At 49.3% G+C, this 27893-nt stretch overlaps 9 protein-coding genes and 1 non-coding gene across 14 annotated transcripts; 2 read left to right on the top strand and 8 right to left on the bottom strand.

The window, feature by feature from the left end:
• Positions 1-377: 377 nt before the first annotated feature.
• Positions 378-2383, bottom strand: FOXG_01067 (uncharacterized protein). The gene is made up of 2 exons (XM_018377800.1): positions 1953-2383; positions 378-1897 (listed from the first exon to the last, which is right to left on the bottom strand). Exons 1-2 carry the CDS (start codon positions 2128-2130, stop codon positions 855-857), a joined length of 1221 nt encoding a protein of 406 aa, XP_018233592.1. The 5' UTR covers positions 2131-2383; the 3' UTR covers positions 378-854.
• Positions 2384-2465: 82 nt separating this feature from the next.
• On the bottom strand, positions 2466-3674 carry FOXG_01066 (uncharacterized protein). 2 transcript variants are annotated; one of them, XM_018377799.1, is made up of 4 exons: positions 3562-3674; positions 3410-3512; positions 3224-3358; positions 2466-3173 (listed from the first exon to the last, which is right to left on the bottom strand). In XM_018377799.1, the coding sequence occupies exons 1-4, from the start codon at positions 3592-3594 to the stop codon at positions 2620-2622; spliced, it is 825 nt and encodes a 274-aa protein (XP_018233591.1). In that variant the 5' UTR covers positions 3595-3674; the 3' UTR covers positions 2466-2619. The 2 variants fall into 2 exon arrangements, with proteins under 2 accessions (XP_018233591.1, XP_018233590.1); XM_018377798.1 differs by having other exon boundaries at positions 2519-3173; positions 3224-3512; positions 3562-3665.
• Positions 3675-5177: 1503 nt separating this feature from the next.
• FOXG_18009 lies at positions 5178-5293 on the top strand. The gene has a single exon (XR_001936357.1). It is a non-coding gene; the product is annotated as a 5S ribosomal RNA (ribosomal RNA).
• A 1452-nt stretch (positions 5294-6745) lies between these two features.
• FOXG_01064 (tRNA(Met) cytidine acetyltransferase) lies at positions 6746-10398 on the bottom strand. Its single transcript, XM_018377797.1, has 4 exons — positions 10310-10398; positions 10069-10254; positions 7220-10009; positions 6746-7169 (listed from the first exon to the last, which is right to left on the bottom strand). Exons 1-4 carry the CDS (start codon positions 10324-10326, stop codon positions 6962-6964), a joined length of 3201 nt encoding a protein of 1066 aa, XP_018233589.1. The 5' UTR covers positions 10327-10398; the 3' UTR covers positions 6746-6961.
• Positions 10399-10650: 252 nt separating this feature from the next.
• Positions 10651-12439, bottom strand: FOXG_01063 (uncharacterized protein). The gene is made up of 2 exons (XM_018377796.1): positions 11809-12439; positions 10651-11754 (listed from the first exon to the last, which is right to left on the bottom strand). The coding sequence occupies exons 1-2, from the start codon at positions 12146-12148 to the stop codon at positions 11078-11080; spliced, it is 1017 nt and encodes a 338-aa protein (XP_018233588.1). The 5' UTR covers positions 12149-12439; the 3' UTR covers positions 10651-11077.
• Positions 12440-12806: 367 nt separating this feature from the next.
• Positions 12807-14192, bottom strand: FOXG_01062 (protein SYM1). Of its 2 annotated transcripts, XM_018377794.1 has the most exons (3): positions 13706-14192; positions 13493-13653; positions 12807-13438 (listed from the first exon to the last, which is right to left on the bottom strand). In XM_018377794.1, the coding sequence occupies exons 1-3, from the start codon at positions 13723-13725 to the stop codon at positions 13092-13094; spliced, it is 528 nt and encodes a 175-aa protein (XP_018233586.1). In that variant the 5' UTR covers positions 13726-14192; the 3' UTR covers positions 12807-13091. The 2 variants fall into 2 exon arrangements, with proteins under 2 accessions (XP_018233586.1, XP_018233587.1); XM_018377795.1 differs by having other exon boundaries at positions 13493-13706.
• A 305-nt stretch (positions 14193-14497) lies between these two features.
• On the bottom strand, positions 14498-15687 carry FOXG_18008 (uncharacterized protein). Its single transcript, XM_018398050.1, has 2 exons — positions 15185-15687; positions 14498-15126 (listed from the first exon to the last, which is right to left on the bottom strand). Exons 1-2 carry the CDS (start codon positions 15574-15576, stop codon positions 14745-14747), a joined length of 774 nt encoding a protein of 257 aa, XP_018233585.1. The 5' UTR covers positions 15577-15687; the 3' UTR covers positions 14498-14744.
• A 150-nt stretch (positions 15688-15837) lies between these two features.
• On the bottom strand, positions 15838-18227 carry FOXG_01060 (uncharacterized protein). The gene is made up of 3 exons (XM_018377793.1): positions 17658-18227; positions 16864-17238; positions 15838-16804 (listed from the first exon to the last, which is right to left on the bottom strand). Exons 1-3 carry the CDS (start codon positions 17892-17894, stop codon positions 16352-16354), a joined length of 1065 nt encoding a protein of 354 aa, XP_018233584.1. The 5' UTR covers positions 17895-18227; the 3' UTR covers positions 15838-16351.
• Positions 18228-20055: 1828 nt separating this feature from the next.
• FOXG_01059 (uncharacterized protein) lies at positions 20056-25116 on the top strand. Of its 3 annotated transcripts, none has more exons than XM_018377791.1 (7): positions 20056-20745; positions 20865-21615; positions 21832-21977; positions 22039-22596; positions 22666-22845; positions 22894-23438; positions 23489-25116. In XM_018377791.1, the coding sequence occupies exons 3-7, from the start codon at positions 21854-21856 to the stop codon at positions 24881-24883; spliced, it is 2802 nt and encodes a 933-aa protein (XP_018233581.1). In that variant the 5' UTR covers positions 20056-20745; positions 20865-21615; positions 21832-21853; the 3' UTR covers positions 24884-25116. The 3 variants fall into 3 exon arrangements, with proteins under 3 accessions (XP_018233581.1, XP_018233582.1, XP_018233580.1); XM_018377792.1 differs by having other exon boundaries at positions 21839-21977; positions 23489-25044; XM_018377790.1 differs by having other exon boundaries at positions 20865-21977.
• Positions 20790-21714, bottom strand: FOXG_18007 (uncharacterized protein). Its single transcript, XM_018398049.1, has 2 exons — positions 21362-21714; positions 20790-21304 (listed from the first exon to the last, which is right to left on the bottom strand). The coding sequence occupies exons 1-2, from the start codon at positions 21610-21612 to the stop codon at positions 21223-21225; spliced, it is 333 nt and encodes a 110-aa protein (XP_018233583.1). The 5' UTR covers positions 21613-21714; the 3' UTR covers positions 20790-21222.
• Positions 25117-27893: the final 2777 nt, after the last annotated feature.

The following is a 27893-nucleotide window of genomic DNA, read 5'->3' as shown; positions in this document are numbered from 1 at the left end:
GCCTGTTTTAGCAACTGGGCTGGAATCTACTCTGCCAGCTGGCAGCTAAGCGGTTGTGTTACGATGAAATGCACAATTATCCTCCGACAGATGCATTCCGGACAATTAGCTGCATACTGCCGTCTATTTGTGGTTGTATCGAGTGGCCTGGCCTTGAGTCTATCGGCATCTAGACCTTATGGCCAAGTCCAGAACTGGTTCCAGCATGAAAAACTCAGGTGTCATTTGCACATTCGCATTTCAAATCACCAACTTCCATTCACGCAGGAGGATGCAAACACATCAATCTCTTGGCATGCCAACTAAATCCAAGCTGGAACCGCAAAGGCATCTCACAGATGCATCCTATAGCATCTTCATGCAGATTACCTAACAGGTATTGCTGCACCTTTTGGCTTGGCTGTTCCTCATCAGCCGCTTTAAGCGTAAGCACTTCTTTTTCCTCCATCTTTTGTTGTTTCACCCGAAAGCCTCTGTCCCAACCCGCCCGGTTTCTGCTAGGGTCTAATTGTTACAAGCTCCGATGGCGTCCGAGCCCGCCTTGCAGATCATCTCCAGTTCCAATCGGCGCCTTTCCGGATCCTGCAAAGTCTCATTAATATCATCTTATTTTCTCTTGGGAATCTCAATACGATCTTGGTTAACTTGGCCCCTGCGTCTTGGCCTTGCTCCAGAAAAAAAAAAAACCCGCACTTGATAGCTTGAGACTGTCGCAGACTTAATCCTTAAGACCAAGACCCAGCGTCGATGAAGTCATTGTTGATCGACAACCAAGACACGAGAAACAAGGGTTCAAGGCATTGATTCGCTCCAGTTCGTATCGTTGACCAACAGCAATGCAATTCTCAAACTAACTATCGTGAATTGTCCTTGATTTTTCCACATGTCGAACATGTCCACCACTTTTTTTCCATCACCGTCCCACAAAAACTACATTCCCATATCTGCGATCCCGACGACGCAGCTTCTTGACCTGTGACTCTTGGTCTTGAATGCCGCGATGTTGTAGCAGACTTCTGCCGATCTCGTGGCGGACTCGAAGTCGTCAAGTCAATAACAGCAGGTTGCGATACTGGCGATCTGGATCGGCGGTTGCTCTTAACCTGTTGTGTCCTTGGACTCATCTCGGACCGCTCCATCCCACAAGCGTCACAACAGAGATAGTTGGCAGGATTGTGCAGAGTACAAGCGCTGCATGTCCAGCCTGGAGACTCTCTAGACCTCTCCGAACTACCACCAGGTCCCCTATGCGGGATTACTGATCCGCCTCCATTTCCAGTTGGATTGTCTGCCGTGGGAGCGATGTAAGAGTTGCCGTATTCGACAGATTTGTCTTCCTGCACTAGTTCCCACAGGGCTTGAGCTATGGCTGCATCGTTAGCCTCGTCTTCTTCGGCCTGTGTTCGAAAACCGTTCTTTGTGGCATTGTCTGAAATGTTGCGAATTTGAGTTTCGCTGAGGTTATCTGTGCCACAACCCCTGAGGATCCTGCTCCGCCGTTCGGCAGCATCCGCAATTACTCTCCGAATATCTTCACCTGGCCGAGGAGCAGAGCCCCCTAGACGTTTGCCTGATCCAGTACCGGGACGAGCTCGTCGCTTCTCTGCAGCCTCTCGTGCCACTCGACGAGCTTCAAGAGGCGGTATTCTTGAGCCTCCAAGACGCCGCCCCTCTGAAAGGAAGCCTTCTCCAGTGTAGCCTTTAAGAACCAGACCCTCGTGCTCATCTCTGAGTTGATCCCAAAGAGCATGAAACTTGGCATCGTGAGGGCCATGGACTATGTGTGACAACTCGTGTAGCATTGTATCAACAACACTTTCGATGGGCATAAACTGGTTCTTATCTCCGGCATGTCGCAAACGAAGACATATCTTGGCTCCTCGGTTGATATTGAGACCTATGAACTACATTTAATACGGTAGATGACCTGGAGAAGCTCATCTGGGACCTACCTAAAAGATTATGTTGTTCAGGATAGAACTCGGCCAACTCTCGGACTTTCCAGTTGCGCGCTCGCATTATAGGCTTCACAAGGGAAGCTACTTTCTTCAAGGTCTGCAGGGCATCGTTTGCTCTGGGAAGCTTGGCCAAGTGGCTATACGACAACACGAGCGCATCGTGTTCGGGCATGATGATGTCGTGCCTTTGTAGGGTAAGCTGTTTCACGATCGATGCAGGTGTTTCAGTGTGATAGAAGAAATGTCTTCATGAGCTAGGCATCATCTAGAATGCAACCTTGGTGTAATACAAAAGGATTCATCATATTCAGGAAGTAAATATTTTGGAGGAACTGCTGGAGGTCAATAGGCCACGTAAAGTTTAGGTGCCTTGGGCTCTATTGCCCCTGGGGCAAGTGATTGTATGACACTTGAACAATTCGCAGTTACATACACTGACGCAAGTCGCCTAGAAATTTCCGAGCTTCAGTGACGTGACTGACTAATCACCACCACTTACATTCTTACGGCCGGACATGGTTCTAGAAGTTCCTCACAATGATACACCGATATCGGTGTACTTTTAATACCACTAACAAGGTTTCTGTCAAGATGCAGAGGCTTTTCTATTTGACGTTTCCCCATGCTACAGTTACTATCAGCTGTGGCTCATGAATCACAACTATTCAGGCTTCCTGGCTACGCCTCTGAGCCTCACATAAGATATTGTCTCCCCACCAGAAGGATTACGACAGACCTCCCTCAGCACCCCCACGCATTCCTGCACAGCTTCCTCCCTCTCCTTCTCATCTGAAATAGCATCTAAGAACTGACTTGCCATGAGTCTAATCCAGCCCTCAACACCGCCTTTGTCAGCTGGTGTTGGCCGCCATTCCCGCTCTGCCCGTTCAACAACGAAGCCTGCGTCTTGCAGCGCCTTTGTGACCCAAGCTTCGTCAGGGAAGAACCATGGATCAGCTGCAAGGGCGGCTTTCATACCGATGCGGCGGCCTACAGCACTAAGAGCAGCAGTTCGCATTTCAGAAACGTTGCCGAAACCGCCCATCTCGAAGACGAATGAACCACCAGGGGCCAGTGAAGCGTAAACACCCTTGAAGAACTGAGCACGAGTATCTTCTGGGCGGAGAATCCAGTGCATGGCTGCATTGGAGAAAACCTTGGTGAAAGCTCCTTTTTGTAATTCTGGCTTGGAGACGAGCTGCGTAGCGTCCAGGACTACAAATGGTCAATAAATCAAGGATGAGCAATTAGGTTGGTTGGCTTACCATCAAAGGTAGAGTTCTGAGAATCTTTGCACAGTTCTCTGGCAGCTTCAATCATGGAAGCTGAGCTATCAACGCCATGCATTGAGCCGCTTCCCTGTGCCAAGATCTTTGCGAACTCGGCATTCAAGATGCCATCTAGACGATTAGTCTCAGGTCTGTGGTCCAACTTAGGACTCAAGTACATACCTCCACATCCGATATCAAGAAGGACATCGTCTTTCTGTAAATCAAGCCATTGAACAACTTTTGTTGCCAGCTTAGGGACAAAAGAAGCTGAGTGCTGATAAGCCTGGATTTGGTGTAAGTGTGAAGCTCCCTCAACGACAAAGCATACGCACGTTGGTAGACCATCTATCTTTCTGTTCGGCCATCGTTGCGATTGGAAAGTATGTGGATTGGATGAATGAATCCAAGAGAATAAAACAAGAGGATTTACTGCCTCTTTATACCTGGATTGCTTACATTGGAATAATCATGAACACTGCCTACTGTGCCGGAGCTACCGCCGAGATCGGAGCACTCAAGGTTGGAACCCCAAGAACGTGCATGATAATCGGATTTAGAAGTTTAAGGATTGGTACTGCGCCTTTGCGGACTTGGGCACGGAAATTGTGTCTTTTATTTCTTATTCGACGACTATACAAGGCTTCGTTGAAAAATGTGGATTCCAATACTTACTTGTCTCTATCATGATCCTAGAGTTGGACTCGGAAGCCTCGTGAGATACCATTTTCTTTCTCCATGTTTGGTACCCCGCGGTGGGGTTGCATTGATGGCCTGTCACTTACACGGTTGTGCTTCATTGAGACAAAGGCGTGCCTCAAAAGTATTACACTGTGTCCTATCAGGTCATGCCTGTAAACTGATGCATACCACGTCGGAAGGCCAAATGAAAAGACCCTGTTTATGATGGAGAAAGGTTGTTGGTGGAGGTGTCTGAATATGGAGAATGTCAAAATCGGTTATACTGATGGTTCACTTTATCTTTCTTCTATCCCTATCAGCCAACCTTTTCTCCTCTAATCGTAGTATGAGATACTCTCTAGGGGAGACAAGAAAACTTAGGACCTCTACCCTAAGTAATAAGCAGACTTAGGTAAGTTTAGTATATCTTAACGTCAGAAGTTTTCTTGCTCTCCAGGGACTCTCAATTGCTGATAGTATGGGACTTGCTGTGAGATTAGAAACACTGTTATTGATGGCTTGGATTTCGCGTACCTAGTTCGAGTAATCCTCGGCGTGATACGGGAGCGCACCTTGAATCTTCGTGGAATACTGACATGTTTCAAGTCTCCTTCACATCGTCACTTGAACAATTCAATCACTGTTCATCTCGCAGGCTGTAGTGTATTCGTCTGCCATTGTTCATACTCTAGCTGCAATTGTGATGGGGGTGAACAATCCCCGAACATCTCTTGTTCACAAGGGCAATTCGCCTATAAGTTCCATCCAACACAGACAATTTCAGATTTGTCCATCCTACAACACATTGACAATATTGACGAATTCGATAACCCAATAAATCCCGAGTCCCTTGCAGAAAAGAAGAAGAAAAAAAAAAACAGAAAAAGAACATAGATCATCATGTGTCGCGAACACGTCGCTTTATGCCCCGAATGTTGGGCCACAGTCACCCTTGAATGGAAGCATTGCGGACCTTATATTAACGCAGATCCAGTAGCAGTTCGCAGTGACAGTGGTCATCTGATCCATCCTGTCGCATAATTTGTGTCTCACGATCTTGGAGTCGTTCAGGAGGTTTGCGGCTCACTAACACCAGAGACTTGTCCGAGCGAAAGCTGCCCCAGCAAGACTCCAGCTGGGAACAGAGAGAGCTCTGAAAGTCGAGCTTTATGAGATGAGAGGTGAGATACGAGCAATATAGAAGGAGTCTATTGGATCTACTGTCAGTATTCACCTTCATATTGCTGTTGTGCTTCTCGATCTGTCACATACGACCACAGCTCGTGGAGAATACGGGGTCCCGTCTGCTCCCCCAGAGTCAAGCCGCGAAGCGCCGGATTAGTAGTTGGGTCGGTGACGACCAGCGAATACCTGGTGTTGTATGTTTTCTTTTGTTTATTCGTTATCTTTTTGGCGGTTTGAAGCTGTACCATGGTCGTTAGATTTTGTTGTCTTAAGTCAATTGCCCATCATCGACAGATACTCAGAAATAATAGACACTCAGAAACAATAATTAAGCTAAATGACAACTTGGAACTTTTCCAGGATTCTACTGGAGTATTCAATTACATTTTGTTCCATTGTACGTAGTCCAAATCTTGGATAGGAGCAAGTGACTGCATGTTCTCCAGCGAATCACGTCTCTGTCCTCACATAGCAACTCGCTGCCACTGCCACTGCTGCTGATTGCTACTTATTGTTCAGTGTGCCACTGTTTCTTCAAGTCTCAGTTGTTCATTTTACAGTGTTCGTTGCCTAACATTCCAGCCCTCTTCTCTCTTAGAATGCCAGTCCCCAAACCCTTCCCCTTCCTTACACATACCCTCCAGGCATCAACAACTTGTCCATACCTGAAACACAGTTGTTACCGCAATACTTCAGCACGAACTCCTAGAAACCAGAAGAAAAAAACCACCAAAGAAATGTGTCAAGAGATCGTCCCACAATGCTGCCATTGTGGTGACAATCTTGGTATCTATATCATACCTTGTTACAGCTGGTACGTCTCGGCACAAGTGGCTGACCGCGAGCGACGGGATATCCCGCAAGCATGGAACTGTAAGTATCGTACCAAAGATTTCCAGCCTATGCTCACAGGCTGTTCCAATAATGACATCTGCCTCTCGTGGTTTGGAAACATCCTCAGGGGTTTTGGGAACGCCCGGCATGAGGGCCCTGTGATCAGAATGGCCCGTGACTTTGTCGCTCATGAGAAGCTGAAGGAATGGGAGGCTCAATTTGCTTGTGAGTATTTTGAGAAGAAGCCTATTCCTCCTCGCAAGAAGCCTGAGGGATTTATGTTCTTGATTCGCCAAGATATGATGGGAGACCTTGAATCTGTCACGTCTATTGACAGTCTCGAGTCTGCAGATACAGACTATGGAGAAGGGAGTAATCAACATAGCCATGAAGATAGTTATGATGCTGACAGCGAGAACTCAACTCAAGACAACAAAAATTTCAGCGATGACGCCTCCAACGAGACCTCTCAAGTTGACCCCGAAGATTTGTTCTACGGTGATGCCACCGAGGGTACCCCTGATGTTGAAATTCCTGAACGCAAACTCGTTCGAGCGTATGACGAGCCGGCAGCCCCTATCTTGAACTTGTTCTTCCCTATGATGGACCTGGGACGTGATGGTGATTTTGTTGAATAAGAGGAGTTCCTGGGAACGACATTTGGGTATATCTTTGCAGGACAGACACCTGGGCTTCCCTGGTGGAAGAATGAAGGTACCCAACTGGCATTGAATGTAGAGTATCTGGCGTTTCGGTGATGAGACCATAGAGCTTTTTTGTAACTGTAGCACAGCAACAAATTGGTAACCCTGATTTCTACACAGATATTATTGCCTAACTGAAAGTATTTGTGATGCAAGCTACCTTCCCACTCATGTGAAGCCTAAGTGTCATCCTTACTCAAACCATCAACAATCCTCCTTAGTCGGTAAAATGCAGTCATATTGAAACAGTATATTGATTAAACACGTCTGTCTATCGAGAAAAACGCCGTTCCATGTGCCAAACCTAACTTTAGGATATTCTTCATCACTCTCACGCCGACTTTTTCACCCTCTTGCTCTTCTTCTTCTTCTCGCCAAATGCCTCCTCATAGACCTCAGCCGCTGTCTGGCCGCCGGCCTTTCTCTTTTGCTTGGCTGACTTTACGCTGACCACGGGGTTTGACTTGCCCTGCTTTGTCGCACTCAGTACCTGTTTTTCCGCCTCTTCCCAAGCAGGAGTATCTCCCTCAATCTCATATCTGTTCTTTGTTAGCAGATGTCCTTGCATGTGTATCTCAATGTAGCTTACTGGTCAAGGGGCAAAGAGTCAATGAGCTCTCTTTGCTTCTTCTTGAGCTCCCTCATTGCTTCATCACCACCCTCCTCAAGTTCGTCGTCCAATGTTGTAGCCAGAGGAACGTAACGCTCATCGACGATCTCATCGTCGTGTGCGCCACTAGCATTCTCGCGACTCACACCAAGACGCTCAACCTTGGGAAGTTCTGCGCCGACAGCATCGGAGACAAGACCGGCGAAGTGTTTAGTAACCTTTCGCATCATCTTAATGAACATGGCAAGAGCTTGAGAGGTGGACATGTTGATCTCCTGGGCAACCACATCGATATCTTTGCGCTGCAGACCAAGAGCCAGCATGACGGCCTGCTGGACCCCTGATAACGTAACGTCTCCCTTGATGCGTCCTGTGAAGTAGAGGTGGGCGATGGTTGGAACAAGATCGAGAACAACGTGGTAGTCAAGCATGTTGTTGGCATATGACTCGAGTCGCTTCAGGTCGAAGGGGCTCATATAGATATCAAGATCAGTCTTGGTCAATGGTTGAACTTCAACTGAGTCCAGTTGCGCTCCCAACTTGGCGGCCTCGTCAATACTAAGGGCAGTGATAGGAGTGAATGTGCGGAACTGGTAAGACAGGAGGGACAGGAAACGCTTCTGGAAATCTCTGGAGAAAGCCCCGAGCCAGCTTCGGTCCTCACTGTTCTCAAGCGGCCGCAGCATGACACAGGTATGCTCGCCAGTCAGATCGTTGGCAGTCTGTCTTAAGTAGACGGGCGCGAACGAGGCCTTCTTCCAGAATTTGTGAAGAGGTTGAGTCAATCCGTAGCTAACACCAACATAGTCGAGTCGCTCGGGTTTCTTCTCTGACAGCTTGGCGAACAAGGGAGGCATCTTATTGATATCCCGAACCTTGATGTCATCGTCGAGCAAGTTGGCGTTGGCGAGCTCGGCATCAGTAACTCGAGTCATTGTCTCCTCCATAATCTGATCCTCGTCCTCGGACAGATTGGCGAAGCGCCCCTCGTAGTAGTCAACGAGCAGTTCCAAAGCCTTGGAACCGTATCCCATTGAAACATACTCAGGGTTTGTGGCAATACGAACAACTCGAGCACCAGATAGGGAAGCAAATTCCTCATCTTGGAACTGCTGGCTGACAAGCCAAGGAATGAGATCACCAGACGGTCGCTGTCCTCGGCTCAGACTGTTAAGGACGCTCTGCCTGCTGATCTTTCCTTTCAACGAAACCTGAATGACACACAGAGGCTCGTGTAGTCTGGCGCTGTCCTCAGAAACAGGAGGAACAAGAACGAAGAGCTCGTGTGCGGGGGCATCACTCATGAGTTGAAGGTCGTCTGGCGAGTTCTTGTAGTGACTAGCTACATACAACGCAACCATTTGCTGAAGGAACTTCTCGGACACAGGGTGGAAGGAGAATAAAGTATCTCGGTTGACGTTCAAGAGCTGACATTGTGTAGGGTCGGGGCATCCGTTGATATTTGACTTAGCCTTGGGCAGAGTCGCGTCGAGGCAGAGAACCGTGTTGAGCCACTTCTCGACAGCATCTCCCTGAGCATATCGAATAGGCTCAGACAAGGTGATCTCTCGCAGCTTTCGTCCCGCCTGGAACTCCTCAGTCTTTGAGGTCTTACCAGTTGATCGATCAGTGATCTCCATGCCCTCGCCAGCTGTGGAAGCAGTGCGCGATTGGTCTCGTAACTGTTTGATGAGCTTGAGAGAGAGAGATCGACCTGTACCCTCATAACCGTTGATGGTAGAGGCCATGAAGACAAGATAAGGGCCCATGAGCTTCTTCACAAGAGGCAGAGGAATAGCCGCAGCCTCATCAATAACCACCAACTCGGCCTGCCCCAACACGTGTGCATCTTGAGGTCGAATGTACTGAATGGTCTGTCTGTGTTGTCGGTGAATGTTGACTCGAACAATGGCCTTGTTGAAGTCGGGGTTTGTACTCTGAATAATAGAGTAATCGGCGTGGTCAGCATAGCCCAACTCGTCAAACCCCTTGAAGACAAACTCAAACAGAGTCTTCAAGTTCTCAGGCGAAGGGGAGGTAATGAAAATGTTGCTGTATCCATACGCAACAGCAGCTGCGACAGCGACACCCATTGCCGCAGACTTTCCACGACCACGAGCAGCAGTAAGAGTGACCGTGCTCCGTAGGGTTTTCTCAGCGATGGCATCTGTGAATGTGATAAGAGCCTTGGCCTGGTCAACAGTCTTGGCGAGAGAAATAAGAGGTCCTACGGGCTGTCGTCCCTCGTTCTGCTCCTTCATGGCCTCAAGCTCAATTTGCGACTCTGTCTTGGGATTGTCGAGGTCTGGAGGAGGAAGCTTCTTCACACCCTTTCCACCTGAGATAGGGAGAACGTTCATCTCATCATCGATAACCAAGCAAGAGTTGCAGCTTCCCAGAGAGAGAATAAATCGCTCGTTGAAACGCGCCACTACATCATCGTGGGCCTCTGTCCTATAACGCGAGTGGACATCCATTGACAGGCTGTAAAGCTGCTTCAAACTGTTCATGCCCTTGAGGAGAAGAACAACCAATCCACCACCCTCGACAGTTTCGATCGTTCGGGCAAGAATGTTGGGGGTAATAGCCTCGAAGTCCTGGAGAATACACATGCCGAAGGTCTGACCTAGGATCTTGTCGGTCTCCTTATAGTAGGTATATCGGATGTTGTGTAGCGATACGAACAGCTCGAAGGGGTCCTCGGTATTGGCTTCTCGAATTCCTCGCTTGATCTCCTTCTTGATCTTTTGCTCGCGCTTCTTTCGGTGACTGTATAGCTTGGGTTAGCTGCGTCGCATCGAGGGAAGAGATTGTCAAGATCTACTAACCTGGTGAAGCCCAAGAGCTTGTTCTTGTAAGCCCAAAGAACTGATTTGTTCTGCTTGATATCAAACTGGGACATGATATAATGCAGACGCACTATCACGTCCTTCGACCTGTCTCCCACCACGACGAAGAAGCTTCTCTTCTTTTCTTGCAGGCCATTTTGAATGAGCGCTGGAATGCGCGAGTCACTATACCGATGTCAGTTGAAGGGATTCAGAGCCATACCATAGCATTAACACTTACACCGCCTTGCGCTGCATCTTTTCAGATTTTTCCTCAGACCAATTGTTCTGAAAATACGCTGGCGCAAATGCGATCTCGTTTTCGAGGTGGGACCCAGCGTCTCAAAAATCCAAAATTTTGGCGGTCGATAAGTTTCTGCCGGGCGGTGAACTTCGGTAAGATACTTTGGAGTGGGGCCTCCACCGAACCTAGCTTCAGTCACCGAGAACTCCAGAGGTTGAGTATAGTGGCGCTCAGTCTTTAAGAGCCGCGAATGAACATTGTTTATAGTCTGAGGAACGAGAATGTAAAATAGCCACTGTTGATTGACTTTATGACTCACGAGATGCTTCTTCGATCCATTGGAGGCTTTCGATATGAGCTACAGACTCTTACTGCATTACCAACACTAAGTCATACATATTCTTAACCTATCAGTCACAACACATGAGCTTTTAATATCAAAATCGACGTCACTTGAACCCAAATTATGTCTGAGGACCAATAGGTGAATTGTACAGCTATTTATACATGATTCGCGTATCTGAGACTGAGGTCACCACGGAAGATATCTCAACTCATTTGAAAATGATGATTGTTACCTGCGCGAGTCTATGGAAACATAAGAAAAGTCTCAAAGCGCAATGCCACAGTCCAAACTCAATGTGAGAGAGCTTCTTCTCCAATGCCCAGACACCACGAATGAAAAATGTCCTTCGATATGCCCCGTATGCGAGAGATCAAAAAGAGGAACATGACTCGAACAACCAGGGAAATATGTACATATGTCTAAGTTCGATCCAACTTGCGGCGCAGGACTCGCGTCCTCTTCATAAGCTTCTTATACTTCTTCTTCTTCATCCTGAGCTTTCGTTGTCGCTTCACGCTGATGGCGTGCATGTCTCGGCGGCCCTGGGCCTCGTCGAACTTGAGCTGGCGAAGAGCCAGACGCTCGAGGAAGCTTCGCGGTTGGTTGTCCTGCACAATCTGAGGGCTGTGGGCCATGATACGGACTTGGCCATCCGGATCGATGGACTCCTCGATGGTGAAAAGAGCCTTGTACATCCGGTGTTGGGGAACGTCCTCGGCGGCTTCGATATCGGCAACGGCACTATCTGCCTGACCAGCAGCCTGGGGTTGAGGCAGAGGTGGAGGTCGGAAAGGCAGGAATTCACCTGACATAGTGTCGATCTGGAGGTACATGCTGGACTCGGTACCATCGGGGTTCTTGATATCAACCTTGTGCATTCCTTCCTGGCCCTCGTGTCCACCAATGGTCATCTGAGCCATAGGCCCTTCCAACTGTTCGATAGCGCTGGAGAGAGTTGAATCTGTATCGGCCATCTTGTTGTTTCTGGTTCGGGAGGCAAAGATGGAGGCGAAGTGCTCATCGGTAACCGCTCGAGGCATGGTCTGAGTAACTGAGATGGGCCTGTGTAGTGAGAAGAAACTTGATAGTCCCAGAGCTGCGACAATTAGCAACCGTCTCCCCTATCAGCGATGTATATCCAAAGCTTTACCTTCTTGTGACATGTGATGCGTGTTGGGAACGCTTGGCAACTTTCTCATAGAAGCCGCTCGATCGGAAGCATCCTTGTTGCTCTTTCGCTTTCGCTTCTCATTGCCAGACTTGGGTGATGTAGCAGCAGGCACCGATTGGCCAGCTGAGATCTCGTTGGCACCGTTATCAGATTTCGAAGGTTTTGAAGAAGAACATCGTCGCTGCTGATTTCGAACAAAGACGGGAGTGGTCTTTGAAGTGGCTGAGGCGAGGACGGAAATGACACCGGTCTGAGGGGTTGAGGAGACGGCTGAGGAGACGGCTGAGGAGACGACTCGGCGCATAGATGAAGGCAACATGATGTGTTACCAGGCGCAGAGGAGCCGCTGCGTGAGAGAGAGGAGGAGAGGGCGGTTTTGAGGGTCAGGATGAGTTCCTGATGTTGTTCGGTTCTATCTACAAAACCCGGATTTGGCCGCTTGGGAAAAGGCTGCGCTGCGATGGGCCAACGTTCTAACGCTAACTATTTGTGGCCTAAGGCAGCGATAACGACTTCGATGAGTTGAGGACATAAAAAGCATCACATTCAAAAACTAGGCAGAGAACCAAAATAGAAGAACCTGTGGTATATATATATCAGCAATTGTCTGGGTTCATTAATTATAAGCTAAGTATACAGTGATCTTTCTCCTACTCTCTTTTTGACTAAGCAAATCATTCATGTGACCCATTCAAGCCAACTCATGAGATGTTCACGATTCTAGTTTGTACCGTGTTTTTGTCTACCAGCCTATCACTGTCCTAAACATGGAACATACCCCAACCAATGCACCCAGTTTCATCACGGGGCTTCTCCGCAGTTTCGACAGGGCAGCATCTGTAGTGACTCAAAATGGCGGAAACCGTAAAGCTACGGCGGCTATCATGGCCTTTACCCCTCTGAGTCCGATCAACTTCCGATGGACACCTCGGAGATCGATTCCCGCTTTATCATGAGGCTTGGCAGCCCACCTCGTGCTCGTAAGATAACTCGAATGAGACCCAATGTTTATCATGAAAGCCAAATGGCCATATGGTTTGAGTGGCTTATTATACAGAGAGAGGTTCAGTGTCTATCGAAACATGATACAGATCCTGTGAGATTGCTGCTTGTTTTTCTTTCCTCATCACCATGTACTCCCCGACCCATGAAACAAATCCATATAATTCTCGAAAGGAACATCAATCCATCGTGAATACAGAAACACTTCTATATCTATGTGAAAAGAACTGGCAGGCAATCTGCGAAGCATGGAGTGCTTCTTACTGGGAGTTGACCCAGCTCAGGTAAGAGTTCCAGCCAATCGCTATGATATTGGCAAAGAACAGACGGTATTGCAAGGGAATGAGGGAGAAGTTGATGACCTGGACGGCAGGCCAGAGCATCCAGTTGGCCTTCAGGGCTGGCCACCAAGCCTTGTCGATTCGTTCCTGTGCACTCTTCCCCTCCATTGTGGCCATGCTGCTAAGGAATACACCTATCATGACAGGTGCAAAACCAAGCTGATCGCAGGCGACCCGAGTGAGGACCTCTGCCTTCTTGTTCCCCGGCACGTTGACCCTGCGTGCGAGGAAAGCGAACCATGTTGTAGCAACCGGACCGAACACAACTGTAAAATGTCAACGATTGTCGAGATGTTGGGCTCAAGATTGGAGGAACTCACAGCCACCGTAGAGAGCCATTCGACCTGTTCGGACTAGATCATGCTTCTCAACGCCTTTCTTTTCAACGAGCTGCTGAGCTGTGACATCGCCTGTAGCAAAGAGAAATGCAGTGGTAACGCTCTGAGTGAGCAGTGGACGCGCAGCCAACCTGGCGTTGTACCTGACCATATATCAGTATGGAGTTACTAATTGACAAAATCTTTTCGACTAACCAACGAATGAAAGAAGCCATGGCTGCTTTCAAGAACTGGTTCGGGCGTAGTCGAAGTTTAATAGTCCCTTGGAGTAAAGATTTTTGAAAACCCAAGATGTTGGTAACAAGCCACAACGTTGAATGGAGCAGATAGTGCGTGTTTGGGCGAGTCGAGTTAGGAGAACAGCTGGTTGTAGAAGAAAGGTTCAGGGATTAGGAGGAGTGAGAAATGAAAGCAAATTTCTTATGAAAGTTGGTTTTCATAAACAAAGTAGAGAAACTCAATGCTACGCAGATGCGAGTTAAAATTACAGCTTCAGATTCAAGAAAAGGTAACCGAAGCTGTAGTGGGCATGACGTAGCCTTAGCAAGTGCGCTGTGATAGAGGCTGGCTCATGGTATTTAGCCTCACACTCACAACCACCATCAGAAGCTGGACCGCGACCTGCCCGGGGTTCCAGACTTTTTGTGTCCCACTGCGGGAGCTGGCGATCTTCTAGGGGCACGCTCCGATAAGGACGCAGTGGGGGTTACATGCACACCGATAGCTGATTGTGGAATGATGTCTCGCAATTTATCGCTATAACGGTATATATATGCATGGGCTTGCTGTCCCGGAATGACAGGAAATGCGGAGCTGCCAGTTGAGGTTAAGGTTACCCCAAGAAGCTAGGATATGGCCTGGTCAAAGAGGCTTGAAATAATAAATGAAGATCCAATTGAGTTATCGCTGATTGGAGTCGTAGAGTTTGAGGGCCCAGAGCTACAGTGGAGAATGCACTTGGATATATCACAGGTCTGTATACGATAGCACTGCCAGACGAGCCTGCGGTCTGCATAAGGTTGAATTTAGAGCCCTCGTTGAAAGTCGAAATGTCTCAGTATTGCTAATTACACTTGATAAAAGGTGTTCAACTAATGTTGGTAGCTATATCGCTGGGATACGGTGCCATTCAAGAATCAATTTGATACAGTCTAGCTGATACCACGACTCCAGTCTGCTCATCTGACCCAGCTGATCCATCTCAGTCTCATAAGAATATTCTACCATTCATCCATCATGAGGCGCTCCATGGAGACGCGGGTTCATCTCGCGATGGAGGGGTATTTGTCCTGTTCCTACGATTGTTCTTCTTCCTGACATCGACAACCTCCGGCTGCGCCTCGGCCTCCTGCGCTGCACTCTCAGCACGCTGTAGCGTCTCTTCGGTTTCGTCATCGTGATACCTGTTCTCTTCATCCACAAATAATGCCGAATAATCTCCATGTCGTCGCTCTCGTAGACGATCAAGCCATGGTAGCTCTGGGAAGTCTGGGCGAAGTCGATGGTCACAATGTGGGCAGTCAGGAGGTAGAGTGCGCCAAGCTAGCCATTGTACGATACTGTGGACAGCAAGACCCGTGTAGAATGACTCCAGAGCGATAAGAAGGTGAATGACACTAGAGTCCTTGTTAGTTTGTATGCAAAACAATGTACTTCTGAATGGGGGACTCTCACAAGTTGACGAGAAGGGGAATAGTGGCATAAGCTGCCAGCATACTCAACGACGCCAACTGGCCTTTCGAAATCCATGTAAAGACCAACACAATCATACAAGCTGCCGCTAGTACCACATCAAAAGCAAAGGCCATCACAGGGTGTGAGAGCTTGTGCGCAAGTCCATCGTCTCGTTCTCGTCGGCGGAGGAGGAACAAGCTTCCACCAGAAGAAAACGCAAGCGGAACAAGACCGACCGCAGGAGCTGCGTCGTTTGACAGAACTCCGTGAGCAATACAGAGGGGAAATGCGGGGAGAAATGAGGCGATCGCGACTAAGCGAAGGGTCCTGTGTAAAGCAGGCGGCCGGTGGTGAGCCATGGAATCAGCCTCTGAAGGGGTGTCACTGGGCATTTCGAGACGGTTTATGATGGACAAAGAGACCCAGCTGCAAAAGGAGAGATGAGCCAAATTGCTCTTGCAAGAAGATGAATTATCTCTGTGGTAGTATTGCAAAGCGGCAGGAAGGGACTCGTGATTAGACCCTTGTAAGTGAGGCCTGGCACTATCAGGTGGCCTGACCAATGGTGAAAGGACAAAAGATAGCATAGCTGCTTGAGCGTAGCAATTGGTTCCTGCAAGCCTAACTGTAGAAGACCTTCAGGTAAACTCAAACTCGAGTGTTGTTATTCAAGAACAAGAAATAGTGTTATCAATAGATACATTGCCTGTGTTGATCTCCCTTGTCATCTTGGAAAACGAATGCCTTGCTGTCAAGTCAGATACGCATTGGGGCTTTATTACACCTAGCAGGGCCGAGACTTCTACTGTTCACTCCTTTCAGGAATAATAAAATTTAATGATAAATCATTGCTATCATTACGGCATTGCTGTGCACGTCCAAACAACATAAGCATCATACAATTCAGCAACCCCTCCAACTGTCCAGCTGTATCGTCGATGAATCCCTGGTTTTAATCATCCCTAAGCCCCAACATCCCGTCTGAGAACGAGTACAAGCAAATAAGAGATACCCCCAAAACGCCTATAGAGAACCCTATGTATATAGCACTCTCCTTAGGTATCATGCTTCCATGCAGTAAATTTGCGACAGGAGCTCAACGGAGAGTAAAGAAAGCCGAAGCATACCAAGTGCTTGTCAAGAAAGAGAAGAAAAGATGAAGGACACTCAAGAGCTCTTAGTCTTCTTGCGGCCCGACTTCTTAGGCTCCTCCTGGGGCTCGGCAGCGGCAGCCTTGGTAGATGTGCGTCGTCGCTTCTTGTCAGGGCTAGCAGGGGCAGGCTTGGCTTCCTCAGCGGCGGCAGCTGGTGTGGCTGTCTTGCGCTTACGGCCACCAGCGGCCTTCTTGGGGGTCTTAGCAGGGGTCTCAGCTTGCTCAGGCTCGTCAATAGCGGGAGCCGCAGCCACAGCTTGGAGCTGTTCAGCAATGGCATCCTGATCATCGGCAGGTGCTTCGTTCTGAGCAGCGTCCTTGATCTCAGACATGGGGACGTTGAAGTCCTCGGCGTACTTCAAGGCCTCCTCGTCAGTCATGTTTTTGGCCAGAGGGTTACCGTGCTTGTAAGAATGAACACGGGCATTGTACAAGCGGAGGTTGTACTGATAAGCATTGTTCCAGCCCTAGGATGAAGTTAGTGGCAACTCTAACAGGAGTCAATATTTAACGTAGCGCGGCTTACCTGTTTCTCTTGGGGACCCATGTGAGCCCAACGACGTTGGCCTTCCTCTTGAACGGCACCCTTAGGGGCTTCGGAACCAAGGTCATTGGCGATGATGGAGCGAGCATGCTGCATGTAGAGGAAGTAAGGAGTTAATGGACGCTTGGGCGCGTTAGGGTCAATAGTTCGCTTCTTGCGCTCCTTCTTCTCCTCGACAGGAGGAGCCAGCTCAGGAATGGGCATGATCAACTGCTGAGCAGCATGCTCGAAGTTGGCGAGGAGGTTGTCCTGCGAGCCTTCGGCAGTCGGCTCACCAAGCAAGAGATTTGTCTGACGAACATAGTCGGCAGTAAAAGATCGGAGAAGCTCAAGAATAGTAGTCAATCGCCCAACAGCCTACAAGGTAATGTTAGTAATGTGTCCTTTGTGTTTCTCGAGGACTAGAAGTGACAGTGATCAAAGGTCGAGTGTAAGTGGGTGGGGAGCTTGAGTGGATACAAGAACGCGGTGGCCATGGCTCTTTAGACTTCGTAAAAGACATTGACTTGTCAACAACCAAGTCAGAGCGCGTCCCTAATTTATAAAGGCATAGCGCAGTATGAAGCAAGGTCGATAAGGAAGTAAATCTTCCAAGACGGTCTGGTTGTGGCCTTAATACGGTGACCACTCCAGGCGTCGCGTTCTGCCAGAAGCCATGGAAGACTCTACCGACTTGATCAAGAGATGCACAGTGGCATGGGTGGGTGGTGTGGTTGGTGCCTGGGTCGTATTGTCCGACCAAGGATGAAAGACAAGATGAAATGGTGTGAACCTACCGAATCTCTCACGCGCAGAAAGCTGTCTGCCTCAACGACGCGTTGAGGCATAACAGCTTGAGGTTGAGGAACTCCAACAGGCGGAGGCATGGGCATGGGCATCGCAGGCTGAGGAACAGCGGCAATGGGCTGCGGGTGCTGCGGGTATTGCTGAATGTGTTGAGGAGGGATGGGAACAGGAGCAGGCTGTTGCTGTTGCTGCTGCTTCTCAACAGCTGACTTCTTGGGGCGAGCCATGATGATTCTGGTGATGATACTGGGGATAATGGGTTATGTTGTTATTTGAGCTTCTGGTGCCTTTCACCTGAAGTTTTGCGCCGACGATTTGATGGGACGCGTTGAATGAGTAGTGGGACGCGATGCGCTGTTCTGTTACTGCAATGGAGTGTCAAAGCGTGCAAATCCAGGTGGTTTTGGCGCGTTGAGGGGAATGGAAATCCAGTGATTCACTGAGAAGTGCTGGAAAGTGAGGGTGCTGGGAGTACTGAAGAACGGGGGAAAAAGAGAGAACGGGCGCGGGGTGGGCGATGCGCTGAATATGTAGGGGTCAGCACCAAGCGCAATCAGTAAATGGCTCTCCAGGCGGGGGCGCAAAAAAATGGCAGCGCCTAATAAAAATAAAAATCAGCGCCCGCCTTCCTACCCGAAAAAAAAGGGAAAAGCTGCAGCAGGCGCGCATTCTTAGTGGTCAACCACTCGAGTGACCCTCCAAGTCCAGTACCCGGAGCACAAATGGCGAAAATTTCATCACCTCAGGGCGGGGGCCTTGAAAACGGGGCTCGAGGGATTGAAGTCGATTTTCTCTTGGGACTACAGCAGCACCCACGGGCTGTCCTCGATATTCCCGCGGCACCCGATACCTCTGAAGCTCAGTGGCCTCTTGCAGCTGTCAGTAGCCTCACCAGACTCCCCCCTAAGTCGTCAGCTACCTCCCCGTACTTCCCGCTCTCATTCAAAATAAGGCAACCCAGCCCAACCATGCCTTTCATTTCTAAGGGCATAATGACCACCACTGTAGCACCTGCCTAACAATTGTAACGGCGGATACAAGTGCCCGCACTGATAGAACAGAATGCAAGAGCGATTCAACACAACAACATCGGTACCTTACTCGTGACGAGCCTCCATGAATGAACCCAAACGCTCCAAGTTGGGATCTTTTCGCGTACATCACTCTTCTCTCACTCATATAAAACCAAAACACAACAAACGCAAGCCCCCGACGCGCAAACGTTAACAAGGCCAGGTGAACTTTTGCGCGGGCAGCGCTGACTGGTCAATCAGCCAGTCGCAGCGAGGGAACAAATTGCCCGCCCGCGCTCAGTCGTGCAGCCTTTTGGGTGCTACTGATGCAAGTGCGGAATTCACAATGTTGTATGTATCGCGACTGTACTCGTCTAATATTTTTCAGTATTGGGCTTCAGAATCAGGGAAGCTCCCTAGGTCTTTCCTTCGTTGAGGGTGTTGTCATCGTGATACTACAGATGTTGGCTGCTTGTGCATCGCAAATTCGTTGTCAATTTCGACTTACACCTGCGTTGAGGGCCCTCGCAATTACAATCCTCAGAGCTGTGATATTTCAGCGATACCAACGAAGGACTCCTTCAGCGGCTTTTCTAGCGCTTTACGTGAACCCTTCTCAGGGCATGCTGAAGCGATGTGTCACTGTCACACCCTACGGAGTGTGTTGCCCTCCACTCACCGCTTCTCAAAACCCAATCCGACGGTGCCGTCACTGGAAAGCTGCTGAGGACGCTGGACATATGTTCAGGCGGGGTCATTCCAGCACCTTCACCCTTGACCTGTATATTTCAGCACGGTGCACCCAGGGGCACATGGATGGAATGACGACCACCACTACGGGCGGCTCAAGGTTCGAGCCTCTTTTTTTCAGGCACTTGGCGCCCCCCCGACGTCTCGCTGTGCGACAGAACCCTCGCAACTCTCAGCAGAGCCCGAGCCCAACCCCAACCGGGCCACACTCTTCCCATTCCACCCAAGTCACCTGAAGCAGGGTGAGGTTGATTGTTTGCTCGCGTCAAGTCCCATCTTGTGCCCTGAGCTTTCTACTCTGGTTTATAACGTTATTGTTGGTTGGAGTGCTGAGGTCCTGATTTTATCAGCAGTGCTTCAGCACATCCAGGCAAGTTTACCTTCAGTGCTCTCTATTTCCGCATCATAGCCCAGTATTTTCGCCTTACAGCGCGGTCGTGAAAGTCCCCAAGCCGCCATCAGATGATTTCAACAGCACCTAGCATCCTGTGAAGAGAACTGTTATGATAGCCAGCCTTTGCCTGTAGTTCCCAATCTTCCGAATACGTGTAGCATCAGATTCTCATCCACCTGGACGCTGATAAGACTGCATCACGTAGTCCCATAACACTAATTATTAACTTCTACTGTACTCTCATCACTGGAATCTAACGTCAGATCTTCAGGCGATGCGAAACAACCGTCTCATCTCATTGCTCTTCATCACTTGGTGTTTCGCCCACTATCTTGGTCTCTTGAGCCCAGATTGAAACACCTTGATGGTTCTAATCTACTCTTTGATGCCGTGTAAACTCTTTAACCTTGACAGACACCTCGACCCCGCACAGCCATGGACCGTATATAAAGGCATAGGTATGACATGTCTTTACCGAAAGGCCATTTCCTTAAGACTGATCCTGTTGTTCATATGGCAGCCCATACCGCCAGTAGCCCCATGTTCATTCAGAATATTGTTTCGTTGCCTGACTACACCAAACATCCTGTGAACAACACCACCTGGTGATTAGCACATCAAACGCGAGCAAACGCGATAGCTTTTGTGTCCTGAGTCAACAACATACGTCGATACAAGGTTCATTCTTCATGCGCATAGTACTCAAACTTGGCAGTGAGATCATTGCTTAGTATGTCTCCCGCGTCTTATCAAGTAGTTATACTTGTGTCTGGTGTCTATCGCCGATAGAAGTTACTGTTCTCTCTTGTCGCATCTGCGTCCAGCAACCAGACGCGATGAGGGGTAGAACGGCCCCTCTATGTCACCGAAAGAAAACCAGCAGATGGCTTGACGGATTCTTGATACATGTGCTACGATAAGGTAAGTATTGGATCTTCAAAAGATGGTCATGATAACCAGGACCCTTTCTGATGTCTTCTGATCAAGCTACATTCGGCTTATCTCAACCATTACCAGTGCAAAAGCTAATGTTTGATCAGTGATCAACTGCGTTATTCCTTCAGCCAGGCGCCCTCTTAAGCTTGATTCGACGACAGTCCATGGTCCCGTCGGCTCGTGTTACAGACCCCTGCTACTGATGACAATGGAGGGGTGAGATACTTGATTTTGTGTAATGATCACACTCAATGGCAATGTACTGGACCCCTGTCACAGCTTGCAAAAGCTTCCCCCCAGCTCCTCTACCCCTCGATGATTCTCTGACAAAAGTTGCGGGCCCTGGGCGCGTATGATTTCATGCTTGGCATGATGAAGCAGACCAGGCCATCCTTCCACTACCGACCATGCCCAGCGGATCGCCGGGGAAAACTGGACTTAGCAGGATCAAAGCTGCCATCGTCAGATCGAGTGAGCTTGGCATGAAGCAGGCCAGCTCGGGAGGGAGCCCACCCATACCATACTACCGTCCGTCCGTCTCACCCTTCTGCTGTGTTAGCGCTGGACATGTGCAATGGAGTGAGGTGTGGTGGTGGCCTGCCTTGTCTTGTTAAGCTTGTCTTGGTCTCGTCCAAGGTTGCAACGCAATTGGTATCCATGGAAATAGCGTAGGCAAATAAGGTCATGCCTAGTGTTTCGTTTCTGCTGGCTTGCCCTAGACTCCCACTGTCTGTCACTGTTATTATGGAGAGCACGGGCTTCTTTTATTCGGTTGCCAGCTGAAGCTGCGTCACTTGGAGGCCCGGCCAGACTGAGCTTGCCCCTCAGCTCCCCTCCTCCACCTTTAAGCATAAGGTAAGGTAAAGTACCTTAGATCCCTACTAATCTTCCACCGTCTCCCTGTTTTTTCCCTTCTCCTCCTCCTTCAGAACGACCCTCCCCCGATCCTCATTCTTTTCCTGTCTTCAAACTCCCTGACGATAATATCGTGTTCCCCTCTGCTAGCTCAGAAGGGGTTCTTTCTTTCCCATCTTTGCAGCACAACTAGCTAACATCCTGGGATACTCCCAGCTTGAAGACGTGAACCGCAGTCATGTTTACCTTCAGATCTCACAGCCTCCTGGTGGGGCTTGTTATCCTCGTTGCTCTGGCTTCTCCAGCCTTTGCTTTCGGTGCTGGTAACATTGCTTCAATCTCCAAGGTCGAAGGTCAAAACTGTGAGTGGTTACAACTACGACCAGACACCGTCCAGTAGTGGCTAATCAAGATCTCTTTCAGGGCGCCACGGCGATATCACCGATGCACTCTTGATCCTTTCGCAGGCTAAGGCCCTCAATGGCAAGAAGTTCAACAAGATCAACGTTTCGCGAGTCTACTTTGGAAACTGGCTTCGAGATTACTCTCAGGCCGTCGATGTCGGTACTGTCAAGTCGGTCTCTGCTGAGGCCATCCGTCTTCTACTTTGTGTCCTCGGTTTCATGACCTTCGGCTACGGCTCTGGAGAGTTCGAGGTCACCGCTGAGCGACTCGGATGCTACCGCCCTGAGGACCACATCGACAACCCCAAAGACTACGCCGAGAATGTCGATGCCCGTCAGTATGATGAACGCCTCCGTGGGCCAGTCGACGAGGATCGAGAACTGGCTATCGACCCTGAAACAGGAATGAAGAACTACATTGCGAACGAGCGTGCACGTATCATGACCTCCGCTAGGCACGTCAAGAAGCTCTTTACTGGTACTATCGAGCTTGGTCGTCGATACAAGGACTCTCAGCGAAAGGCAGACAAGTACGAGGCTCTCCGCCTCATGGGAACTGGACTGCACTGCCTGGAAGGTCTGTAATCCCGACTTCTCAAGCTAATCAGCTTGTTTCTAGGGTCATATAGAGCTAACTTGTCTGCAGATTTCTTTGCCCACAGCAACTACTGTGAGCTGGCCCTAATTGAGCTCGGAGAGCGTGATGTCTTCCCCCACGTTGGTCGTAACACACAGATCGAAATTGAGGGTGCCCGTGGTCCCGTCTATCCTATTGTCACTGGCACTTTCGGTGGTGTTGACTTCTTGCACTCAGTTACTGGTGAAGGTTGGTTCTAATGCTCCATATGAACGAGAGGAGAGCTAACAGATTCAGTGTCCGACAAGCTCACTCAGAACGAAATTGAGGAGCTCGAGGGTACTCTCCAGCAGGGTGCCAAGTCTGACACCAGCATGCTTCGTGACCTTCTGGATAAGATCCCTGATGGCATCTTTGGCGATAAGCACCAGAGTGACCGGGTCGACGAGCTCCAGAACAATGCTGCTGCTGCTCAGATGGAGAACACCACTGTGTCTCCTCGTGATCCCGAGGAATTCACCATCTACATCCAGAATGTCTTTAAGCAAGTCATGCCTGCTATTGAATTCCACGATGACATCATGAAGAGCATTTCGGGTGCTATGGAGAAGATTCCTGTGCTCCCCAAGATCATCGAGCAACTGGAGGAGCAGCTCTCCGTCTTCATCTTCTCCATCATTGCTCCTTTCATTGTTCCTCTCATCCAGCAGATCCGCAATGAGCTCAAGACTGGTTCTGATGAGATCATTGCTAGCAGTGAGCGTGAGCAGCACATTGTCTTCCACGACGATGATTCTAGCAACCCCACTCACTCTATGCTTTCCAAGGATCACTTTTCCAACGTAAGACAAGCCACACAAATGATTATATTCAGCAACTAACTTGGATGTAGATCTTGAACGAGATTGCTGGCCGAAACGCTGCTGCGGTGGTGCAATGGGTTGTTCCTCAGCTCATGGATGCCATCGATGACGAGAGTGTCGACGTGGATAGACTCCTCGACGATATCGTCAACGGTGTGATGCATCATCCTGCTCAGCGTGACCTCGGAAACCGCAAGGTTCAAGAGGGTCGTCGCCGCTCCTACGAAGGTGTCAAGGAGTGGTGGAACAACATGGGTGACCGCCAGCGTGATGATTACCGTCAGAAGCTGACCCGAGAAGGCGTTCAGAATGGTGAGAACCACAAGGAGGGTGTTGTCGACACTGGTCACGGCCACGGATGTGCTGGCAAGCTACAGATGCGAAAGCTGTACGGCGGTGGCCCTGAGACCCTCGAGGACAAGATTGCTGGTGCTGCGGCCGACGCTATCTTTAAGGGTGCTACCGGCGCCATCTCTGGCATGGTTGAGCAGAACACCGGCTACAAGATGCCCTCTTCTTCCCGTAAGGAGGAGAAGGAGGAGGGTGGTCTCAGCGGCTTCCTCAGCCAGGCTGGCTCCATCCTTGGCGGTGCTTTCGGCAGTGACGAGACTAAGAGACAGTCCAGCAGTCACCGCGAGGATGATGGTTCCTACACTAGAACTGAAGTAGAGTATGGTCGCCACGGTGATCGCTACGGCCAGGCTGAGTATTCTCAGACACAGCGCCCTGACGGTAGCCAGCAGTCGGAGTATCGTCGATACGAGCAGCAAGACTCCTCGGATGGCCGTCACACCGGTGGCTATGGCTATGAGGAGCGAACTGAGACTCACCAGAGTTACTCTGGAGGCTACGAGCAGCGCACTGAGCGACATGAGTACTCCGGCTCAACTGAGAGCCACGGCCGTCGTCGTGATGATGATGACGGTGGCTACGGTGGTCGTCGTCACGATGAAGGCGGCTATGGTGGTGGTAGCAGCTACGGCCGACAGGAGGAGAGCAGCTATGGCGGAAACAGTGGTTACGGTCGCCAAGAGAGCAACTACGGTGGCAACAGCAGCTATGGACGTCAAGAGGAGAGCAGCTACGGCCGCCAAGAGCAAAGCAGCTATGGTGGAGGCTATGGAGGAAGCCATGAACGCCGCGATGAGGGCGGCTACGGTGGTCGTAGTGGTGGTTACGAGCGTCGTGAAGAGGGCGGATATGGCGGCAGTGGTGGCTATGAGCGTCGAGAGGAGAGCGGCGGTTACGGTCGCCGTGAGGAGGGTGGATATGGGGGTGACAACTACGGACGCCGAGATGAAGGTGGCTTTGGCGGAGGCTCTGCTGATGAGTATCTTCGCCAGAGCCAGGGACGCCATGGACGTGAGCGCCGTGGCAGCAACGAATATGGCGATAATGGCTATGGTGGTGACCGACGTTGGTAAATTGTTGAACAGCACTGCGGTTGGGAACACTCTCAGTGAGGGGAGTTCACCATCATGCCTAGATAACAGAATGTCGAACCAAATGAAGGAAAAGAAATGAAATTAACGGTTGAATTAATTGCGTGCGAAATGCATATGTGCATCGTGTCCGATGTCCCACGAGAGATTTGTGAAACGAGCTTTCTCTACGGTTCTTAGGTTCTGTCATAAAGATACCTATTTGAGGATATCAAAAAGTCTCCATCCGAAACGCTTTTCCAGAACACACCTTGAAACCCTCAAACAATGCCTGAGTACACGAAGTCATATGCAAAGCGTTACTGAACTGCGAGTTTGTATCAGGATATTGTAAATGGGCGGGCTTGGCCTTCTTACTCAGACTGTGCGTTGCTGATCTGTGCAACATAGACTGGAGATCTCGCTGCAGGCGGTGTCCTATCGTAGTGGTCTCCTCTTTACTACCTGCACAGTATGAGTCTATGTTTGTTGGTTTTCACGTCTGAGTGGCATTGGTTGTCCCATCCATCACGCTTGTGTTGGCGGTCTCAATGCAGTGAGGACGGAATGTCGTTGTCATGAATCATGATGGTGTAGCACGTGCAGTTAAGGTGAGAACTGGTTCGTCAGAAAGTGTAGTTTTGGTTTAAATGTCCCGATGTTCTCATGCTCGGATCCTAGTAAGGCACAGATCCTTATGGCTGAGACCTTATCTCTGAGTGAGATTCGACCCTAAGGTATCTGCCTCAGGCCGCAATGATCTGGATCGGATTGCCCGCTTTTGATTACGTATTACGTCAAGTGGCGTAGCACGAGGAGGCCGGGATCTTCTAACCTCGAACAAGCTCTTACAGGGATGCGACAAGGGGCAACAGTTGACTTGTTGTCTTGTCCGAAATTCTGCCTTTTCTATTCAGTCAAAAGCATGAACTGCCAGTATCTGCAGACAAACCAACAGCGGACAAGGCTGTATGTATACATGAATTGTTGCATTGAAAATTCTTTCGCGTTTGATCGTCATTTCCAAACCTGATACTTAGGTGCCGTTTGCCGAGATAGCTCCAGCCACAAAGACCCTCGAATAAAGGATAGGCATTCGAATTACCTACCTCGGCTTGCTTCCAGGATATCGAATGCAGTGTAGTGAGTCGCGCACCCTGAACGTGTAGGGTCGTCTCATTATGACTCCAGGGTTCATCAAATGACAAGGTCCTTGAGTGGGCTACAGCGCTTGATTGCCCTACCCGTTTGTCTCTGACGGTTCGACGGGTGACCTCTTTGTATTTCTCAACAGCATCACTCAACCCTCGAATGCATGCAGTTGATCTCCAAGCATTCAGACGAGAGATGTACTGCGAGCGAAGAATCTCCAAAGCGGAGGGGAAGAGTGACACGAGCAAGGGTTTAAAAGAGAGTGAGGGTCAGGGACTGGGCCTGTCGGCAATAATCACGATAACTCATCAGCAGTGGGCGGAATCGATTGTCATCGACAGATCAGCAATACGTATTACTGTTGATCATCGAGTTTAGGTTACAGTGGATGACTGAACGTGTCGCGGGAGACAAGCTTTGGTCGCAGAAGCTTGGCTGGGTACAAGGTTATGTTAGGTTAGATCCGAATCGTTTCGTCAGGCCACTGAGTTCGAACTTCGAAGTCTTTCGAATGCAGTATTCGTGATGTCCTCTAAAAGCTTCAACGAGTCATGTAAACTCAGTGACGAACTGCTTCCATCTCTGGACAGTCCATTGATTGACTGGGCAAATACTATGGTTGAAGCTTGACCACTAGGCTTCATCAATTGACTATTCAGCGGTCACCGTTACAGTTAAACTCACGGCAACTCCCTTGTATCTTAACTCTGTAAGAACCACCGTACGACCTAGGTGATGGTGAAAACTCTTCCAGCCTGCATATCTACGGCTTGCGTCCGAGTGATACGGTAAAACATCCATGTCCTTGGTGGTGAGAGATAAAAAAGGGACATTCAAGGATTACGACTGCGGGTCAAGTGTCCCAATACGTTCAAGTCTTGACCAACAAGCTTTTGGTTTGTGGGGAAGTGGACGGGACAAATCTTGACTGCCTGATCTTATCCTTTTCTATCCTTTCCTCCTCTGAGGTAAGTTGATGTGATTGATGGAGATGGAGAGCACAAGCTTTGTTGTACCACTAATGCAGATTGCTCTGTTAGGTTATTCTAGACTGTTTGCTACTCTCACACTCGTCTGATATCAATAACACCAACTGGAATTTCAAAAACTGAGACATTGGCTTGCTCTAACTCACCTGGACCTGGCCAACTCCGTTATTATTCCCGACTCGGGCTTTTACAAGCAACCGTCTGGTCTTAAAGTCCGAGCCAAATTATGAGTTGAGTTGTCTAATTGGTCAACCCTCAAAAGTCAATGAGATTATCAGAGACGGCTACATACCAGATCAAAAAACGACGATTCTCTTGATTTTCCTGTTTCCCAAATGCTCGGGTCGTCAAGGGATAGCCGGCTTGGCATCAGCCATCGCTCTGACTTCTATTCCTTCTGCTGCTCTTGTTCCTGCACCTAGAACAGAGCTAGCTCAACGTAGCTGTAGCTGTTCCTGTAGCTCTCTTTTGATTTGGTCGATTTGCATCGTGGCCCCCGACACTTTTCGCACCTTGGAGTTGGGTCTCGAATCGGACTTTTATATGCCTGGACCGACTCGTCATATCTGCCGGGTCACATCGTCTCACTTTGGTATCACTGTTTTGTCATGGAGTCGTGATTCTGTCTATTAATTCCTTTCAATTCTTTTGCTCTTGAAATAGTTGATTCATATCTCTTCGATAACAGTCCCTGCATAAAATTGTCTTATACCCTCACACCCTTGTTCCATCGTCACACTCCGAAAACCGAAACGCGCCACCAACGAAACTGCCCAAATTCACTCAATCGCTCAATCACTCTCTCCACCCCCAACCCTGCCTGCCCTGCCATTCATCGAATCCAGTTTCCCAGTTCAGGACCCCCCCCCTCT

The sequence above is a fragment of the Fusarium oxysporum genome, chromosome 1 (genome assembly GCF_000149955.1).
Source record: "Fusarium oxysporum f. sp. lycopersici 4287 chromosome 1, whole genome shotgun sequence".
NCBI classification, from domain to species: domain Eukaryota; kingdom Fungi; phylum Ascomycota; class Sordariomycetes; order Hypocreales; family Nectriaceae; genus Fusarium; species Fusarium oxysporum.
Note: the sequence above shows the minus strand (reverse complement) of the source record. Positions and strands in the feature narration are given on the sequence as shown.